The sequence below is a fragment of the Hippopotamus amphibius genome, chromosome 5, assembly GCF_030028045.1.
Source record: "Hippopotamus amphibius kiboko isolate mHipAmp2 chromosome 5, mHipAmp2.hap2, whole genome shotgun sequence".
Classification (NCBI taxonomy): domain Eukaryota; kingdom Metazoa; phylum Chordata; class Mammalia; order Artiodactyla; family Hippopotamidae; genus Hippopotamus; species Hippopotamus amphibius.
The window spans coordinates 94,346,380-94,367,104 of NC_080190.1; the positions used below are offsets into that span (position 1 = coordinate 94,346,380).

The 20,725-nt window shown below is 39.8% G+C and overlaps 1 protein-coding gene across 2 annotated transcripts in view; it reads left to right on the plus strand.

The window, feature by feature from the left end:
• Nucleotides 1-19,001, plus strand: part of UBE2V2 (ubiquitin conjugating enzyme E2 V2) — a 33,714-nt gene extending 14,713 nt beyond the window's left edge. Inside the window, exons 3-5 of one of the 2 annotated variants that reach the window (XR_009053815.1) lie at nucleotides 9,603-9,728; nucleotides 13,378-13,936; nucleotides 15,836-19,001. Coding sequence is in view for 1 of the 2 variants with exons in the window: in XM_057735708.1 (XP_057591691.1) it covers nucleotides 9,603-9,728; nucleotides 13,378-13,524 (273 nt within the window). In the remaining variant the exon portion in view is untranslated. Of the gene's footprint in view, nucleotides 1-9,602; nucleotides 9,729-13,377; nucleotides 14,268-15,835 lie in introns of those variants that run through there. The other variant, XM_057735708.1, reaches the window with a different exon arrangement.
• The last annotated feature ends 1,724 nt before the right edge of the window (nucleotides 19,002-20,725 follow it).

Sequence of the window (20,725 nt, forward strand, 5' to 3'; positions counted from 1 at the left end):
TTTGTGGATTGGGTTATTTGCTTTTTTGGTATGAAGCTGCATGAGCTGCTTGTATATTTTGGAGGTTAATCCTTTGTCCGTTGTTTCATAGGCAATTATTTTTTCCCATTCTGAGGGTTGCCTTTTAGTCTTGTTTATGGTTTCTTTTGCTGTGCAAAAGCTTTTAAGTTTCATGAGGTCCCATTCGTTTATTCTTGATTTTATTTCCATGATTCTAGGAGGTGGGTCAAAAAGGATGTTGCTTTGATGTATGTCCTAGAGTGTTCTGCCTATGTTTTCCTCTAGGAGTTTTATCGTGTCTGGACTTACATGTAGGTTTTTAATCCATTTGGAGTTTATTTTTGTGTGTGGTGTTAGGAAGTGTCGTAATTTCATTCTTTGACATGTTGCTGTCCAATTTTCCCAGCACCACTTATTGAAGAGGCTGTCTTTTTTCCATTGTATACTCGTGCCTCCTTTGTCAAAGATAAGGTGCCCATATGTGTTTGGGCTTACTTCTGAGTTCTCTATTCTATTCCATTGATCTTCCTTTCTATTTTTGTGCCAGTACCATACTGTCTTGATCACTATGGCCTTGTAGTATAGTTTGAAGTCAGGAAGCCTGATTCCACCAACTCCATTTTTCCTTCTCAAGATTGCTTTGGCTATTCAGGGTCTTTTGCGTTTCCATACAGATCGTAAGATTTCTTGCTCTAGTTCTGTGAAAAATGCCATTGGTAATTTGATGGGGATTGCATTGAATCTGTAAATTGCTTTGGGTAGTACAGTCATTTTCACGATGTCGATTCTTCCAATCCAGGAACATGGTATGTCCCTCCATCTGTGTGTGTCGTCTTTGATTTCTTTCATCAATGTCTTAAAGTTTTCTGCATACAGATCTTTTGCCTCCTTAGGCAGGTTTATTCCTAGGTATTTTATTCTTTTTGTTGCAATGGTGAATGGGAGAGTTTCCTTAATTTCTCTTTCTGCTCTTCCGTTGTTAGTGTATAGGAATGCAAGAGATTTCTGTGCATTCATTTTGTATCCTGCTACTTTACTAAACTCATCAATTAGTGCTATCAGTTTTCTGGTAGAGTCTTTAGGGTTTTCTATATATAATATCATGTCATCTGCAAAGAGTGACAATTTTCCTTCTTCTTTTCCAATTTGGATTCCTTTAATTTCTTTTTCTTCTCTGATTGCTGTGGCTAACACTTCCAAAACTATGTTGAATAACAGTGGTGAGAGTGGACACCCTTGTCTTGTTCCTGTTCTTAGAGGGAATTCTTCCAGTTTTTCTCCATTGAGAACAATGTTGGCTTTTGGTTTGTCATATATGGCTTTTATTATGTTGAGGTAATTTCCTTCTATGCCCATTTTCTGGAGAGCTTTTATCATAAATGGATGTTGAACTTTGTCAAAAGCTTTTTCTGCATCTATTGAAATGATCATATGGTTTTTATCCTTCAATTTGTTGATATGATGTATCACGTTGATTGATTTGCGTATATTGAAGAATCCTTGCATCCCAGGGATAAACCCCACTTGATCGTGGTGTATGATTTTTTTAAAGTGCTGTTGGATTCTGTTAGCTAGTATTTTGTTGAGGATTTTTGCATCTATATTCATCAGTGATATTGGTCTGTAGTTTTCTTTTTTTGTGACATCTTTGCCTGGTTTTGGTATCAGGGTGATGGTAGCCTCGTAGAATGAGTTTGGGAGTGCTCCGCCTTCTGCAATATTTTGGAAGAGTTTGAGAAGGATAGGTGTTAACTCTTCTCGAAATGTTTGATAGAATTCGCCTGTGAATCCATCTGGTCCTGGGCTTTTGTGTGTTGGGAGATTTTTAATCACTGCCTCAATTTCTGTACTTGTGATTGGGCTGTTCATGGTTTCTATTTCTTCCTGGTTCAGTCTTGGAAGATTGTATTTTTCTAAGAATGTATCCATTTCTTCCAGGTTATCCAATTGATTGGCATATAGTTGCTTGTAGTAGTCTCTCATGATCTTTTGTATTTCTGAGGTGTCCGTTGTGACTTCTCCTTTTTCATTTCTAATTCTGTTGATTTGCATCTTCTCCCTTTTTTTCTTGATGAGTCTGGCTAATGGTTTATCAATTTTGTTAATCTTCTCAAAGAACCAGCTTTTAGTTTCATTTATTTTTCTTATGGTTTCTTTCCTTTCTTTTTCATTTATTTCTGCTCTGATCTTTATGATTTCTTTCCTTCTGCTCACTTTGGGGTTTCTTTGTTCTTCTTTCTCTAGTTGTTTTAGGTGTAAGGTTAGGTTGTTTATTCGATCATTTTCTTGTTTCTTAAGGTAGGACTGTATTGCTATAAACTTCCCTCTTAGAACTGCTTTTGCTGCATCCCATAGGTTTTGGGTTGTTGTGTTTTCATTGTCATTTGTTTCTAGATATTTTTTGATTTCCTCTTTGATTTCTGTAGTGATTCCTTGGTTGTTTAAGAGTGAATTGTTTAGCCTCCATGTGTTTGTATTTTTTGCAGTTTTTTTCCTGTAATTGATATCTAGTCTCATGGCGTTGTGGTCTGAGAAGATGCTTGATATGATTTCAGTTTTCTTGAATTTGCTGAGGTTTGATGTGTGACCCAAGATGTGATCTATCCTGGAAAATGTTCCATGTGCACTTGAGAAGAAAGTGTAGTCTGTCGTTTTTGGATGGAATGTCCTATAAATATCAATTAAGTCGAGATGGTCTAATGTGTCATTTAAAGCTTGTGTGTCTTTATTGATTTTCTGTTTGGATGATCTGTCCATTGATGTAAGTGGGGTGTTCAAGTCTCCCACTATAATTGTGTTACTGTTGATGTCCCCTTTTATAGCTGTTAGCATTTGCCTTATGTATTGAGGTGCTCCTATATTGGGGGCATAGATATTTACCATTGTGATATGTTCTTCTTGGATGGATCCCTTGATCATTATGTAGTGCCCTTCCTTGTCTCTTTTAATAGTCTTTACTTTCAAGTCTAATTTGTCTGATATGAGTATTGCTACTCCAGCTTTCTTTTGACTTCCATTTGCATGGAATATCTTTTTCCATCCCTTCACTTTCAGTCTATATGTATCCCTTGGTCTGAAGTGGGTTTCTTGTAGGCAGCATATAGAAGGGTCTTGTTTTTGTATCCATTCAGCCAGTCTGTGTCTTTTGGTTGGAGCATTTAATCCATTTACATTTAAAGTGATTATTGACATGTGTGTTCCAATGACCATTTTCTTAATTGTTTTGGGTTTGTATTTGTAGGTGTTTTCCTTTTCTTGTGTTTCCTACTTAGAGAAGTTCCTTTAGCACTTGTTGTAAGGCTGGTTTGGTGGTGCTGAATTCTCTGAACTTTTGCTTGTCTGGAAAGCTTTTGATTTCTCCCTCAAATCTGAATGAGATTCTTGCTGGGTAGAGTATTCTTGGCTGTAGGTTTCTCTCTTTCAGGACTTTCAGTATATCCTGCCATTCCCTTCTGGCCTGCAGAGTGTCTGTAGAAAGGTCAGCTGTTATCCTTATGGGTTTTCCCTTATATGTTGTTTGTTGCTTTTCTCTTGCTGCTTTTAATATTTTTTCTTTGTGTTGAATTGTCGTTAGTTTGATTAATATGTGTCTTGGTGTATTTCTCCTTGGGTTTATTCTGTATGGGACTCTCTGTGCTTCTTGGACTTGGTTCATTATTTCCTTTCCCATGTTGGGGAAGTTTTCCACTAGAACCTCTTCAAATATTTTCTCAGACCCTTTCTTGTTTTCTTCTTCTTCTGGGATGCCTATAATTCGAATGTTGGTACGTTTAAGGTTATCACTGAGGTCTCTGAGGCTGTCTTCTAGTCTTTTTATTTTTTTTTCTTTTTCCTGCTCTGTGGCGTTTATTTCTCCCATTCTATCTTCCAACTCACTTATTCGTTCTTCTGCCTCAGTCATTCTGCTGGTTATAGCATCTAGAGTATTTTTAATTTCAGTTATTTTGTTATCCATTGCTGTTTGTTTTTCTGAGTTCTTATGAACTGTTTCTTGTACTTTCTCTATTTTGTTATCGAGATTTTGTATCATTTTTACTATCATGACTCTGAATTCTTTTTCAGGCATTTTTCCTATTTCCTCCTCATTTATTTGGTCTTGTGGGTTTTTTTCCTGCTCCTTTGCCTGCATGGGGTTTCTTTGTTTCCTCATGGTTGTCCAAGCTTTTGGGGTTGCTTGTCCTGGTGATAGAGGTGTTTATAGAAGACTGTCCAAGCCTCAGACTAATGTCCAAGTATTGGATTAAACGAATATTCAGTCTAGGAAACACATACATGTATAAGACACACAATTATTGAATCCGTTAGGACATAAGGCTCTAGAAAGACCTGACAGAACCCCAGTATGCTATCAGATATTCAAAGAGAAACCCAGCAGAAATTGACAACTGAAACAGAACAAATCAGAGACAAAAGCAAAAGCAAACAAACAACAAATAACACCCTACACATACAAACATCAATCCAGGGAGATTTTGTAAGCTAGGATCAAATATAGAAATGAGCTGGAGTACCACCAGAGAGAATGGAGATTCTCAGAATGTAATTAGACAACTGTACTAAGAACTAAGATAAAGACAAAAGCCTAATATTAATACCAAGGCAGTGCATCATCTGGAGAATAGAGCAAGGAGTCTGAGCAGACCGATAGTGTTGCTTATAAGTATGTTAAGATAAAATACACTTAAAATGGCTGGAAGAAAGGGGAACAGAAGAGCGTAATGTGGTTGGAAATATGCAAAGAAAAAGAAAGGAATAGAAGTGTATAAAAGAAAGGGATGAAAGGAAAGTATGAAAGATATTTTGTCCGTACTACCAAAAACTTAGCTAGATATAGAAGTATATAAAAAGGCAAAAAAAAAAAAAAAAAAGAATAAAAAATATCCTTAAAAAATTATGTTGTAAAACTTGTAGATCCCTTAGGGCTAAGATCGTATTTAATAAATCAAAAAAAAAAAAAGAGAGAGAGAAAGAAAAAAAGAAAAAAAATCCAGAACTGATCCCAGAATGGACCAGTTCAATAGGTATTGATACTACTATTTCAGTTTCCTTAGCGTCTCAGCTGTAAGTGTCCTTCTCCTTGCCTTGGGTTTTTTTTTTTTTTGCGTTATTCTGTGACCAGCAGAGGTTCCTTTATTGTTCGTCTGTAAGCCTCGGTGTGTGGGGAGGGAGAGGGTGCAATAGTGGCTCCTTCTCCTGGGAGTGAGTGAGCAGTGGCGCACTGTTGTTTCAGTCAGGCTTGGAGGTGCCTGTTGCAGAGAGCGCTGGTGGCTCAGGCGTACACAGAAAGTCTTAGAGTTGGGCCTCTCTCGGGGTTTTTTCTTTTTGATGCTGGTTTTTTTTTTTTCCTCTCGGCAGCCTCCCTGCTGCTGGCGTTGCAAGGAGTTTTAATCTAGCCCCGCCCGAGCGCCTGAGGGTGCTTGTTATCCCTGAGCGCCTTAGGTGGCCCGCAGGGCGTCTCTCCATTGCCTGTTGCAGAGGCACCGAAAGAGAGGGAGAGGCTATGCGCGCAGCTCCTCCCCCCCCGCCCGGGAGCCTGCAGCCTCCAGCCGCCATCATGGCCCGGCAGCTCTCAGGGACCGGCACTCCTCTCCGCGGACCTCCTCCCTCCCTCCTGTCCTCTCGGTCCGTCACCCTACCGGCAACAATGTTTCTCACCCTGACCCAGCTCTCCGGTTCCCACGCTCCCACTCCTGGACCCTCCATTCAGCCGCAGATCGATGTCTCGGTCCGGGAACGCTGAGCTGCGCTGCGGACCCTCCGTATGTTTCTCACTCCCTCCCGTCTGCCACAGCTCCGCCGCTTCACCCTCTTTGAGCCCTCGTAGATGCCTCCCTACCGGCTATGTTGGGCTCCCCGCAGCCCTTTCTGGTGTCCGAGGCCGTCTGCTGGTGTTCAGCTGGTTCTCTGTGGGAATGACTGCGTCCTTCCGTGCATTCCCCATGCATCTGTGGAGAGGGATGCACTCCACGTCTCTCTACTTCGCCGCCATCTTTTTCTCTTCCTCTTGATTTTTATAAATGAAAAATGGTCAGGTAATTAGCAATGTTAACTTTAGAGAATGAATTAATGCATGTTTTGCATTTTTTGGTATTCCTTTGCATAATCTGTGCACTCTACTAAACTAACAAGTTCCCTCTTCTCTCCAGTGCTCTGATTTTCCCATAACATGTGAGGAAGGAAATAAAATCCTGATGGTTAGAATTCTTTATTTTTTTTTTTATTTTTTATTTATTTATTTTATTTTATTTATTTATTTATTTATTATTTTTGGGGGGGTATACCAATCTTGATGTTTTATAACTTGGTATTTGTAATGAAAACCTTAATTTTCCCTGTCTGTGAACAGTATCCCCATGGTCTCTTTAGTAAAAGTAAGTGCTTATAACTTATGAACGTTCTTATTTAATGAACAGCTTGAAGATTGGACAGTCTGAACTGGGTGGAGTGTACATTCAAAATTATTTAGATTTGGTTTTTCTCCGGTTGCTACCTCTAAGGGACTTTAAACTTTAAGGTTTTGGAGTTTGTTTATGAGGCCCTCAGTGATTTTGTGGGCGGCCCCATAAACCTAGTTTGCGGATATCTTTCAGCCAGTTGAGGTCCTCAGCAGGACCCTCAAACAAGCTGTTTACTGGTGCCACTGAATCACAGGAAGCTCCAGTGTCCAGCTGTGCCCTGTGGGGCCAAGGCCGTTGTAGGCTAGGATGGGGAGGTAGGCCTGCTTGCAGGGGTGCAGAGACAGGATGCTGCTTCCTGCAGCGGTCGTCTTGGAGCCCCTTGCCCTTCCTGTGGTGCAGGAGGAGCAGGAGGCACACCTGAGAGGCCCCATCCTTCCAGTCAGGCTTTACCCCCTCACTGAGGCCTGAGGGGTGGGTGAAAGTGGGTGGACCTAGCACTCATTCAGAATGCTGCCTTTTAATAAAACCTGCAGGGCTGGCCTCTCGGCTTAGTTGTTTTTTTCTTTGGAAGGTGCCAGATTTAGAACAGTTTTGTCCCCAGCTTTAGGGTAATAGGAAAATTCCTGCCTTAACATTCTGTTACTTGGTTAGTTGTTTCTTGTTTTTTATGTTAGGATCCTCGTTTGTTTGTTTTTTAATGTTATTCCAGTATTTATTTGGATTTATATAATTAGCAACTTTGTTTTTTCATAAATGTCTGTGTGTTAAATTTCCTGAAGCGGTATTTTTTTAGCATTAGAGGTTTAGTAACTTTTCCAAGTTTCCTTATATGTAAGTGGAGGTACTGTACCTATTTTAGAAGTTTTGAGAATTAAATGAATTAATAATTAGACAATAGGAGAAGAGTATCTGACTATAGTACATAATTAACAAACAGCTCCTTTTACTGCTCTCTTTTCTACTTTTACTCTTTTGTTAGATTACAGAAGGACTTGGCTGTTAATTTAAAATCCAGAGGTGATGAAATTAATCCAACATACCAAAAGGATGTTTAAGCATTGTAGGCTAGCTTAGAGTTTTTTTAAACCTAAAAAAAAATTCAGGTACAATTTGCATATGGTGAAATGTATAGTTATTACCACGAGTCTCGACAAACTTATCTTGTTACCTACACCCCTGTCAAGATGCAGAACATTTCTGTCACCCCATAAATTCTCTCTGTGCCCCTTCCCATCCCCAATCTGCCCCAATCACTACTTCCTATGCCCTGGAGTAGTTTTGCGTGTGGTACAACTTTGTGTAAGTAGAATCATGCAGTGTGTGTATTTATAGGTCTGCTTCTTTGACTTAACGTGATGTCTAAGGCCCAGCTGTGTTGTTCCATGAAGTGGCTAGTGGTGTGTGTGTTGTTGTTATAGTGTGGAAATACCACACTGTGCTTGTCACGTCTCCTGCTCATGGTACTCTCTGGCTATTACAGGTAAAGCTGCTGTGATTACAAGTCTTCTTGTGAACGTAGGCTTGTTTCTGTTTCTCTGGGATCAGACACCTAGGGATGGAAGTGCTACATGGTAGGGGAGGTATATGCTTATTTATCTTTATAAGAAAATGGTTATACCATTCCCTACACCCAACAAAGTATGAGAGTTCTGGTTGTTTCCATGTACTTTGAGTATTTTTAACAGTATGGAATTTCTTAGGGGCTATTTAAAATGTTTTTTTCTTATTTCTTTTTTATTGAAGTGATCTCTCTTTTTTTTCAGATTCTTTGACCTTATCAGTTATTACAAAATATTGAGTAGAGTTCCCTGTGCTTTTTTATTTATGGTAGTTTGTAGATGTTAACCCCAAACTCTTAATTTATGCCCCCCCTTTCCCCTGTGGTAACCATAAGTTTGCCTCTATGTCTGTGCGTCTCTTTCTGTTCTGTATTTGTATATAAGTTTATTTGAATCATTTTCTAAAAATTATTTTTAATGCAAGTTTTCTACAGAGGCTGTTGTGCATATGATTGGAAAACCACAGACTAGATGATTTTCTTGACCTTTAGTCCTTTTTAAACCTCTCCAAGTCCTGGGCATAGTATTAATATATGTTTGCTATTAAACTTGGATGAGTTTTATACAGCTGTTTCTTTTTGAAAATATTGAAATATTTGATAATATATGTACAGGATTGTTGTATACATTTTAAATTACAGTAGTTTAGTACCCCAGATCTGACCTCCACTTGGGAGAGCTCTTACTTAAAGGGGAGGCAGCTGTGGATCAGTTGGGGTACGTGAAATCTGTAGATGGTTAATTTCTTTTTTCCCCAGGTTTATACAGGAATCAACAGGTATTAAATTTGTCACTTTCATTTATTTTTTTACTTTATTGCTTTAATTGCACACTAATAAGTTTACTGAGTGAACAGAACCGTAAGGGTAAAGAAGAGTTAATTATAGGTGTGAAAGTAAGCCTTGAAAATTCTAGAAGCATGAAGTCTGGTAGCTTTAAAATGGCTGTTTTGTAATATGGTAATGTTCAACTTCCTGATTAAGAAGCCCTATTTTTAAATGATGTGAAAAAATAAAAGTTGGCTGTTGTATCTCTCTGAATTTAGATAATGGGATTTAATGGACCACAAGATTAATGAATTAATGATGTAAATGTAACTAATAAGAGGCGTGAGTTAATTATTCCAGTGCTGTACAGTGGTGTAATACGGCGTTTTCCCTTTTACTAGAAGATATAGATTGCTGTGTAAGTGGGGTCAGCATATGATTTATTGTCCAGCCAGAGCCTTTTGAGAGTGAAATGAAGCATTATTAATAATTAATACAGGTGCAGTAGGAATAAACAGAATTGTCCTGGATAAATGGGAACCTTTATATATATATGTAACACAAATCCAGCCACAATATGGACTTTTTAGTAAAATCTGAATTTAAGTGGTTTGTGTTTTCCTTTAATTTGTTATAGGCATTATCTATACCACAAGGGCAAGTTACGATCATTTTGATATTACTTTGTAGAATTATTTAATTTTATCAAATCTCTACCTTTAAGTATGCTTGCTGCATTTTTCTAACCATATAGATCAAATAAGTTTGTAGAAAAGTAAATGCTTGATCATACACATGATAATATTAAGTACAGTTTATATTGTATTTTTCCTCTTTATTAGCACTTGAATAGTATTATTATTATTTTTGCCTTTCAGACAAATTATGAAAACAGAATATATAGCCTGAAAGTAGAATGTGGACCCAAATACCCAGAAGCTCCTCCATCAGTTAGATTTGTAACCAAAATTAATATGAATGGAATAAATAATTCCAGTGGCATGGTAAGTTAAAGTAGTCATTTTATTCTTACATAACCTATAAATATATAGTCAGGAGAACGTTAAAAAGCAAAAACAAAAAAAGGACCTTTGTTTAGCAGACAGTCTAAAGCAGTTTTATCTTAGGTTGTTTTTCTCTTATGAATGGACCTTTCCTTAAGAACCTCTATGTACCAGCCTAGATAGATGTGAGGGTTTTATTAATTGCTTCAGTAGTCATAAGTCAGTTAATCCTTATTTGGTGAAAAGGTAGTTATTATTTCTCTTTGAATGTTATTTTTCTTTAGGGTTAAGGTACATTTGGTGAGATTAAAAGGATGAATATTCATGAAGAGGAGGTTTTTCTTTGAGGAGCAAGTATGTCTGTGTGGGAACAGACAGTCGTGGTTGAGCATGGTTGTTTAAAGCAAATAAATCAAAATGACATGCTCTACGTGACTCACAGAAGGAAGCAAGTGGAAATAATTTCCAGTACGAGTCTTAGGTTCATACAAGTATTAGAACTTGAAGTGCAGGCTCTTGAGGTGCCGTGTTGAGAGCACCCTCATGTGCAGAAAACATGTTATGCAGTGTGATGATGTGGTGATAGGAGCATGAGCATCACCTGTCATAGGAACAGAATGTCACCAGTGTCCTTAATTTCTGTGTGCACCCACTCACCCACCCATGTGTGCCCTTTCCGCAGCAGTGGTGATTACCATCTGGAGAATTTCTTTTATATTCTCTCATTTTTCTTTGTAGTTTTACCCCAGGGTATACACCTAGCCTTCCTCCCTCCCTCCCTCTTTCCTTCTCTTCCATCCATCATCCTTCTCAAACCATGAGTTTACACAGGTGTCTCTAGGTCTGTCCCAGCACCGCAGAGTGTGTTTCAGGTTTCATCCTTTCCGCGTTTGTAGTTCTGTCCTCCAGCTGTGAGAAAGCTGCCTCCTGTTCTCCCCAGCGTGTTTACTGCAATGTGCTTGATCCCCCTTGTATGTAAGCACGCTTCTGGCAGCAGACTGGGCCCTGGACACAGACCTAGCCTTCCAGCCCCACCCCGCATCACCTGGGCCCCAGGTGGACTGGCTCCTCCTTGCTGGATACACTGGACGGAAGCATGACCCTGACTGGGGGAAGGGGATTGGACACCTCAGCCCTGGACCTGCTGGGTGGCTCGCATGCCTCCCTGCCTGCTGCGCACCAGCCAGTGCTGGGCCCTGCCTGGTGGGCATCAGCCACGGACTTTACTGTGCAGAGTGTCGGTGCACTCAGGTGTAACTACACCGTCTTACTGTGGCTTGCAGCTTTCCATCTGTTTCTTGTTTCTTGCCTACTTTTGAAATGGTGGTTCTCAATTCTTTTCATTGTTGTTTTCTTTCAGTGGTTTTTCTAGAAATTACAATGTGCATACTTAACTATTTGTATGTCAGGTAATATTGAGAGATGTGATAGAAGCAGGATTATGTAACAGTTTGAGTTTATATACTGTTTAGGGAATTTTATTTTATTTTATCTTTTCTAAGCTTTATTTATTTTTTGGCTGCGTTGGGTCTTAGTTGCTGCATGTGGGATCTTTTGTTGCTGTGTGCGGGCTTCTCTCTAGTTGTGGTGCGTGGGCTCTGTAGTTGTGGCACATGGGCTTAGTTATCCCACAACATGTGGGATCTTAGTTTCCCCACCAGGGATCGAACCGGTGTCCCCTGAATCACAAGACGTATTCTCAGCCACTGGACCACTAGGGAAGTCCCTAGGGAATTTCTTTTATGACATACAACTTTGCCTTTATGAGGAAGAAATTTCTGTTAAATTTCTCTATCAGGAATAGCTGTTCTTCTCAACTGCTGGTTTGTTTCCATATTATAGACTCTGCAAGTTAAGTAATTCATAGTGAGTTCTGCATTGTTGTGGGAACTAGGAAAAACCTGCCTCATGAGATTATCTGACCTCATTTTGGACATTTTGCCTCCTTTTCTACCTTTCCTCCTCACACCCTCCGTCATTAAGTCCTGTTAGTCTTTGTTGAAAATGTAACTTGAGTCTGGTCCTGCTTTTTTCCTGACATTGCCACCAAATGAATGTTGGCCATCATCTCTCGTGGACCCTGCACAACCTCTCCGATTGTACTGTTTCACCCCCTCCAGTCTTTACAGAGCAAGCAGCAGAGGGATCTTTCTGAGACACAAGTTGTGTCCTGTCGCTTCAGTGCTTTAGCATCCTTCAGTGGCTTCAGCCAAATGTTTCACACTTTCTGCTCTGGCTCTTTGTGGGCTCACGGTGCTTGCTGTCCAGGACACCTTTTTTTTTTTGGCCTGAAGATCTTTGCACTTTCTGTTCTTCGTTTGTGTCTTGTCATGTCACGATTTTGGCGCTCTGTTCTGTTAATGTGGTATATTACATAGATTGATTTTTATATATTGCAACAACCTTGCACTTGTGGGATACATCCCACTTGGTTGTGGTGCATAATCAGATTTGTTATACGTTGCTGGGGGTCAGCCATAGTGAGAGTTTGTGGCCTTCTCAGGCCTTTTGAGCTTGTGTGTAGCCCTGCGTGTGTGTCTTCTAGATTCGTAGGTGTGTGTGGAACTTTTCGAAGTCTCTCTGGACATCTCATGCCCCAGCTTTTCCTGTTTGGTCCCCTTCCTGCCTGCCTCTTACTGCCTCTTTGGGCCGCAGAGGTGTCCAACAATTCATTTAAAATTTTTTATTTTTTATTGTAGCTGCTTTACAATATTATATTTGTTTCATATGTACAACTTAGTAATTCAGTAGTTTTATAAATTTTACTAATACTGTTTAAAGTTATTGCAAAACAGTGGTTATCTTTCCCTGTGCTGTACAATGTGTCCTGTTGCTTATTTCTTTTATATATAGTAGTTTGTGGCTCTGAGGTGTTAAACAGTTGACACTGGTTATTTTTGACAAATACCAGGGAGGAGGGGATGGTCTGGGAATAGGTGGTCCTCAGTGGATGAGTTCTGAAGTCAGAGAGAAACACCGTGTAGGTGGGGTTTTCCAGGGAACTGCGGACAGGCCAGGAGATGGCAGGTACTGTAACTGGAGGTGAGGCTTTGAAGGCGCTCCAGCCCCCCTGCCAGTTTCCCACGGTGCAGAGGACACATTGGACAGAGATCTGAAAGAAGAGGTCGGGTTCGCAGCTCTTTCTTAAATCCTGGTGGAGGTAATTGCCCAGACTTTCTGTCGTGGCATTGAAAATGTAGAGGAGCCTCTGATCTTATCTCATCAAGAAGGAATTAGCCCGCGCACCACAACAAAACGTAGCCCCTGCTTGCCCCAACTAGAGAAAGCCCGCACACAGCAATGAAGACCTAATGCACCCAATAAATAAATAAATAATAAAAGAAGTCATTGGTAAATATGTTTGCAGTGTAGTTATATAATATGTTTATTTCTGATTACCAAAGTTCACTAACATGTTTACAGAAAAGCACCACACAAAAAGGACACAAATTTTTAGGAAACACCTGTTAAAGAAGGAATAGTTTCCCTAAGTATTATATGAACCTGTAGTTTTGTAATGTTTGCTTATGTGAAAATAGAGCCAGGCTATGAATTTTTAAAAGCACTTGTTATTAAAGTATGTGTAGTAAATTGGTGCCAAAGTACTTTAAACTTGGTGGCTAATTTTACTCTTTCCCCCTCCTTTCAGGTGGATGCACGGAGCATACCAGTGTTAGCAAAATGGCAAAACTCATATAGCATTAAAGTTGTACTTCAAGAGCTAAGGCGTCTAATGATGTCCAAAGAAAACATGAAGCTTCCACAGCCACCAGAAGGACAGACATACAACAATTAATTTTAGTGGATCTCAAACTTGTCTTAAATCAACAACCTTCTACTCATGTTAATGTCTTGATTAAATATCACAATGCAAAATACCCACACATTAAGTAAGATAATTCCAGCTGGTAAACATGACCTGGACATTTGTAAGAATATATTTAATATATGTACACCCATTATGTTTTCAGGTAACAGGAGGAAAATTCAGCAGTGTTTTTTCTTGTTAAGGCACCGTCCTTTAAGCGTGCACTTGGAGTGCTCAGAGTGGCGCTCAGGTTTACAGGTGGAAGCACGGCGAGAAGTGTCAGATGGTTGTGTGAGCAGGTGTGTCTCTGAAGAGGCAGCTCAAGAAAGAAAACCGGAATGGCCTGCTCTGTCCATCTTGCTTAGAGAAAGAGCTTCAGTTGAACTGTCTGAAGTAGCAGGTACAAGGAATGTTGTTGCAGAGTGCGTTCAGTTTTGAGGCGTATGGGTGCTGACTACTAGTAGTATCAAAAATACGTTCAGGATTGTTTTGATACCTGTATTTATAATAAAAAAAATGTTGTGGGGGAGGTGGATGAATTTCTGTTACAAGCTGTTCCCGTGTGTTCCATGTAACAGATGTGGTAAATATTTGTTTACAGTCTTTGGTGGAAAGACATGCATTTACGTTTAAGTGAAATCAACAAAAAGGAAATAGGTGTATGAATATGTGATTTTGAGATTAAAGTTAGTCTTAAATTGTAAATAAAATGTGGAATGTGTCCTCAGAAACTGTGCCATTTCTGTTATATTGATGTGGTATGTGTACAGTAACTTGCCGAGGTAGCAAAAATTGGAATTATTGTAGCCTTTCACCGATATACACTTTTTATTATTTATCCTGTATTGTATACTTCTTGCAGCTTGAAATTTGCACCAGTATTTCAGAGTGCAGATTACCTAATAAGTTTAATTTCTTGTTAGGAGAGGGAGGAATTCCAGGTATTATGTTTTGAACCAGGGAAGTCTTAAGTTCTAGCAATTTTTATAGAATTATAGATTGCAAATTATCCAAATATACATTCCAGTTTTTCTTCAGACTGTCTGCCTCCATTGCTCTTAGTACTCAGTGGGATTCATTTTGTTCACTTTTCCTTCACTTTGGCAGCTACATAATTCTGAATTGAAAGTTCGCCTGTGCTCTGCTTTTACAAGAGTGACTTGAGGCTTTGGGTTGCTGTTTTTCATTTCAGAGCGATTGGGAATGTAGTACTTTGTTGAAAATACTTCTTTCTTAAGTGTTCTGTCTTCTGAAGAAAATGGAAAGGTGGTCATGTAATATAAGGACAGATTTCTCAAACAACCCTGCCATGTTTTTATCAAGTGCATTCAGAGTTAAAGCTCTGAGCTACCTTTTCTTGGCCAATAATACACTAAAGTCAGCAACAGTTTATCTAAACTTACTGATTTCAATATGGCTTTAATTATCAAAGATGTTTAAAGTGACACATAGAGAATGTATAAAAACTAGTGCATGTATAATTTATTAAAATAGGTTTGAAATGAGCTATTACCTTGGCATACATTCTTAAAAATTTTAAGTGGTTGAGATTAAGTGGAATTACACTGACATCCTCTGCGGGAGTCCTGTGACATCCTATGTGACATCCTGTGTGATTCCTGACGGTCTGAATCGGTCTCTAGTGACCCCTTCCCCACTGGGAGAGTGCATCCTGTCATATGTGGGTGCTGATAACCATCTGAATGCTCTACGTTGTTTCTACATTGGTGGGCTGAGAATCTGGGCACCTTGACCTCTTGTCCACTCTCCTTTCCCTGCACCCGCTGTTGTGAAGGACTTTCCCCCCCACGTGTGTTTTGCCTTTGAAATTTGTTTGAAAGGCTAGCAGGTGAGACCCTAGGGGATGATCATATGTTAATAAAGATTACAAAAGTAAAATATTTGTCCTGTTAGGTTAGTGTTATGCTTTAATGGTTTTAATTACTAATTTTCAGAATGCCTCATTTAAAAAATAATTATCTTTTTTTTTTTTTTTTTTTTTGGCACACGGGCTTAGTTGCTCCATGGCATGTGGGATCTTCCTGGAGCAGGGATCGAACCCAGGTCCTCTGCATTGGCAGGCGGATTCTTAACCACTGCGCCACCTAGGAAGCCCCTAAAAAATAATTATCTTTTAAAAAACTTTATCACACTTCAAATTTGAGTAAGTGCTTGGAGAGTGAATTAATTTGACTCCCATATGGGTTACATAATACCAGTTCACTGATTTAAGTATTTCTACAGTAAGTATATAGTGTTATTAATAAGTACACACTGAAATTCATGTTGTTTTGAACAGTTAGAGAACATCAGTGTATTTTCCGTCCTGGATTTGGTGTGTGGCAGCATGGGCGGCTCTGGAAGATGCGTCGTGAATTGTAGACTCGGGTCAGAGCTGTGCCCACTCTTCTCCTGGGCACACGGGTGTGCTCGTATGTACATGTTAAAGAGTGTAAGTGGAATGAATACCATCTAGTGTCATGAATAATAGGGTTTTGGGAGTTAGCTAAGGAATTTTTTCCCCCAGATTTCCTTTCATAAGTATATTTTTTAGATGTGTATATGTATAACATTATAGTATAAATAATTGCTGGGAAGGATCTAAAAGACACTGATTTCACTTTTCTGAGAAGTACCAATATGATTTTTCATTAACAGCTTGATTGGCTTTTGGTTATGTTCACAAAAAGATTCTAGCTCCTAAGATTTTGGAAAGTGTATGTATTTTGTATATAAAATAGAAACCTGAAAAGCAGTGGATGCAGTGTGTTACAGGACTGATAGGAGCACTAGCAGTTAATTCCTACCCGGTACTGTGTTTATTGAAAAGCAGGAAATGTATGGAAATAGAATACCTTTTATGCTAAAATTTATATGCCTCTTTGAAGTTACTAACAGTAGATGGAAGTCTTATTATAGGTCATGTTGAAAATGTTGGTTATTTTATTTTATTGTGTTTATTTATTGTTTTTGGCCGAGCCACACACCATGTGGGATCTTAGTTTCCAGACCTGGGATCGAACCCGTGTCCCTGCATTGGAAGCACAGAGCCTTAACCACTTGGACCACCAGGCTAGTCCCTTAAAAAATGTTGGTTATTTTAAAAGTATAGTGGAGTACTGAAAATAAAAGATACACCATAAGTATTTTCTGAAGAGAAAATTATTAAAGGTATTTGATGACACAGAACATAAATGACAAGTCAAAACCATCATTCTGTGAAATAAGGGAGTTTGAGAAACTCATGGAGTGAGTACATGATTTTTTAAAAAATCACTGGATATGAAGAAGTTGCCCACGGTGTTTATATCTTTAATGGGACATTCTCACCTAAAAAAATTCTTAAAGGTCCACTCCATTTCATTTTTACATGTAAGCAAAAGATCAGTACAAGAGTTTCTCTGCAAGTTCATTCATGAAATTGGTGATAAAAACCAGATAGATTTCACTTTCTTAACTTAGAAGGGTTCCAGGCATCATCCTTTCTGCAGTGGGTAACGGACCAGACACCATGTAAGGTCTTTGCAGGTGACTCCTCTGCTCCAGGTGCAGACTGACTATGTGAATTCTTGTGTCTTTATTCAGTAATGAACAGCTGCTTGCGTCTGTCTGAGCTTTTGACAGTCAGAAGATTGTACAAAAGTAAATATACCACCTCCAAAGGAGGACTCATCGCTTGTGCTGAGAAACCAGTAGAAGTGAGAAGCCTGTGGTCAGCAAAGGAGCAAATGGCTGAACTCACGGAGAGGGAAGACTTTTCCTTGATTGTTCAGTGCAGTTGAGTAATTGAAATATTGTTCAAAGATTATGGGGAAGTGCTGTTTACAATTGAGTGTGTATTCTTTCTTCACCTAATATAATAGCTTTTTTTTTCTTTTTAAACAGGCTTTTAACAATAGATAACTTTACAAAGTAATCTGGAAAATTAACAGTGTAATGTAAAGTGAGGTTTTGACAGGACACCTACATTAAAATGCAGTAAAAATGATAATACTTAATGTCATGTTTTTTTGGGTCCAAAGACGCATCCTTTTCCAATCAACAAGCATGGTAATTGTGGATGCATATTACACAGGGTGGGATTTTATAGCCTTGGTAGTTTGTCAGCCCTTAATTTGTGGGAGAAGAGTAGATTTTTCTCCACAGTTAACTGACAGAGAAATGTATTGTTTTACTTCTTTCATCTTAATACTCAGGTGAAAGTAAGTGAGTTCACAAGATAATAAAATATCTAATTGCCTGGGTTTCTTAATCTCAAGTAACATATGGACTTCTATAAGGAGAAAAATAATTTTTTTGGACTCAGTATTGTCTTGAATTATTTTTGTTAAAACATTGTTTAATGCATAAAACTATTAATGCAAATGTGTAAACTTCTTAGCCGTATAAAATTATGAAGCAAATTAACACAATTACATAGTAATTAAAATGTAAAAGAATTTAATATTGAGGATGTTTTATTGAATTAATCTCTACTTGAAATGTAAATATTGTCATCTCTTCTTGGCTTTTTGTTGTCGTTGTTGTTGCTGTGTCTATACTAGAGTGTGCTGCTGGACCTCAGGTTTTTCTTACCTTTTTCTCTTGCCAGACTGGTACACAAAACCTTTGTTGTGTCATCTGACCTTCATTTGGTATAAATACAGTTCTCCGTCCGGCCCCCCTCTGCTCTGTTCTGTTCACCAGAGAACTGAAATTCCTGAGCCTTCTGATCCCACTTTGAGACACAGTTGTCTTAAACCTTTGATTCCCGAGAATTACCGTGATACTCACTGTGCTGTGTCTGCGGCCCTGTATAGAAATAACGATCTATGATTGGTGATGGTAGATAAGTTGTTGATATATTAGTAGCATCATTTTAAATTTGGGTGACACATTTTAATCCGTTATATCTTAAAGCTAAGTGGTATGATTCCCCAAACTTAGTGGGAAGAGGTGCTGATGGGTTTATTGGTTTAGAAAGTAAGCTGCAGTTGGAAGCAGTCCCTCCCTCCATCTGTGACTCTGTGCTGTCCACCGTTCTCTGGTGAGTCTCCCTCACCTTCAGCCTCTGTGGCTTCCTTTCCATCAGCCTGTGGCCTCTGCTTTCTTATGTTCTGTTCCTTTTCCTCGTCGTCCTGGATGTGGTCTCCTCACATCAGCCCTGACCGTGAATTGGAAGACGGCTTGTGAGAGGTAGCTCGCACCATCTGCTGGGCTCTGGCTCCTTCCTTCCTGTGCCCTTTGTTTACCATCTGTCCCCTCCCTACCTGGGTCCTCTCCTACCTTCTCTATCCCCAGATTTGCAGATCTCCTGTAACCATTGTCCTCCTTGACATAGTGTCCTTGTGTGTGATATTTTTTGCTTTATCTGCCTCTGAGAGTTGATGTCCAAGCCACCCGTCACAGTAATAAAATTTTAATATTATTTATGAATGTATTCTAAAAGTTTAACATTCTTTGAATTAAAAAAAAATCTCCAAAGTGTATTTTTTGAAGCTAAATATCAGAAATTGGTTGTTTTCTTATTTGAGATATTTAAGATTATTAGAAATACCATTTTTGAAAACAGTGTATTTGGTTACAAAGAGATGTTAGAGTCATTTATTTGGATTAAAATTTATTGAAATGACTGCCAGAAACTAGGTAACTTTTTACGTGATGCAGATTTTACTGAGTTCTGTTCAGACAGATTGGGATGTGTTTTCCAGCCCTCCCTGTGTTGAGTCCTTGTGAGATGGGGCTTGTTTAGGACCTGAGGGCAGACAGTACGGTGGAGGTCACAGGTGGGGCCAGTTATGTCAGCCTTGGTGAGTGAGCAGGGATGAAGTCTGTGGGCCTCTGGAGCTCCTCACCGACAGAGCCTGAGCTCCATTAGCCGTGAGGTTCTCAGCTGAACTGGATCTGTAACTGATCATTGAAGAGCAGCAGAGAAGAAGCTGGTGCAAGTCCTAGGGACCTCTACCCTGCGGTTTTGGGCCAGTTAGTCCTGTGCCCTTCCATTCCATCTGAGAAGGTCATGCTCACCCCATAGAGTTGTGGGTTCATGAAATAATATGAATGGTTTTAATCATAGTCTGATGCAGAATAATTGGTCAATAAATGGTAGCTTTTAAAAATGATATTAATCTAAGAACATTTCACTTAAATTATGTTAAGATATGCACTTCATCAGGTCTGTCCTCCTGTGTAAAGGGTGGGCTGACTTTCCAGGTTATATGAGGTTCATTAAACTGCTAGTGCTCTCTGGATGAAGTTAATTTCTGCTCGTGGTTGAAGGCAGACAGATGGGCCTCTGGGTGCTGGTGAGACCTGGCATGCCTGGCACCCCTCCCCCGTCCCTGCTTGGGTGCAGTGGCCCTGGTGGAGCCCCCCAGATGGGCACCACTCCTGCCCTCCCATGGTCCCGAGAGTCATCAGTGCATTTACCATTGTTTGCATTATTGTTTTGATCAGTGCAGGTTACAGGTGGACCTGGAGGTGGTATTGGTGTCGTTTGTTCACACACTCATCTCACACAGATGGGGGCACACATCTCGTTGGCCCACCAGAAACACAGAGCTTGACCTGAATCTCAGAGTAGCCCTGCAGAGGCTGGACAGTCCCCCTTTGGACATGTTGGACCAACCTTGGGCATGTAGAGGAAGCCCGTCCACCTCTGAGCTAACTTGGTGCGAAACGCTGCCCAGTAGGGCTCCGTGTTGAATGGGGTGGTGGACACCTCGATCAGATCCTTTTGTGCACCTGGGGAGCTGAAGCTCTGCCGCTCCAGGCCGCAGGCTTGATCCCAGCCTGGGAGCGCGGAGCCTGAGGCCCAGCGAGCGGGAAGAGCAGCTTCTGTCATAACCTGCATGTACCTTGCTAAGTCGACGTAAATTACATACCATAAAATTCACCTTTTAAACTGCTCAGTGGTTTTCGCCATATCCACAAGATTGTGCAAACATCACCATCTAATTCCAGGACATTCCAGAATGATGGATATTTGGGCAGTTTCCATATTTTGGCTGTGATAAGTTATGCTGTTACAAACATTTGTATACAAGTTTTCATGAGGACATATGTTTTCATATCTCCTGGGCGGATACCTAGGAGTGCAATTGCTGAGTCATAAGGCAACTCTGTGTTGTCATTTGAGGAGCTGCCTGGCTGTTTCCCAAGTGGCCGTGCCAGTTCACATCTCTGCCAGCAGTGTTCTCCACATCCTCAC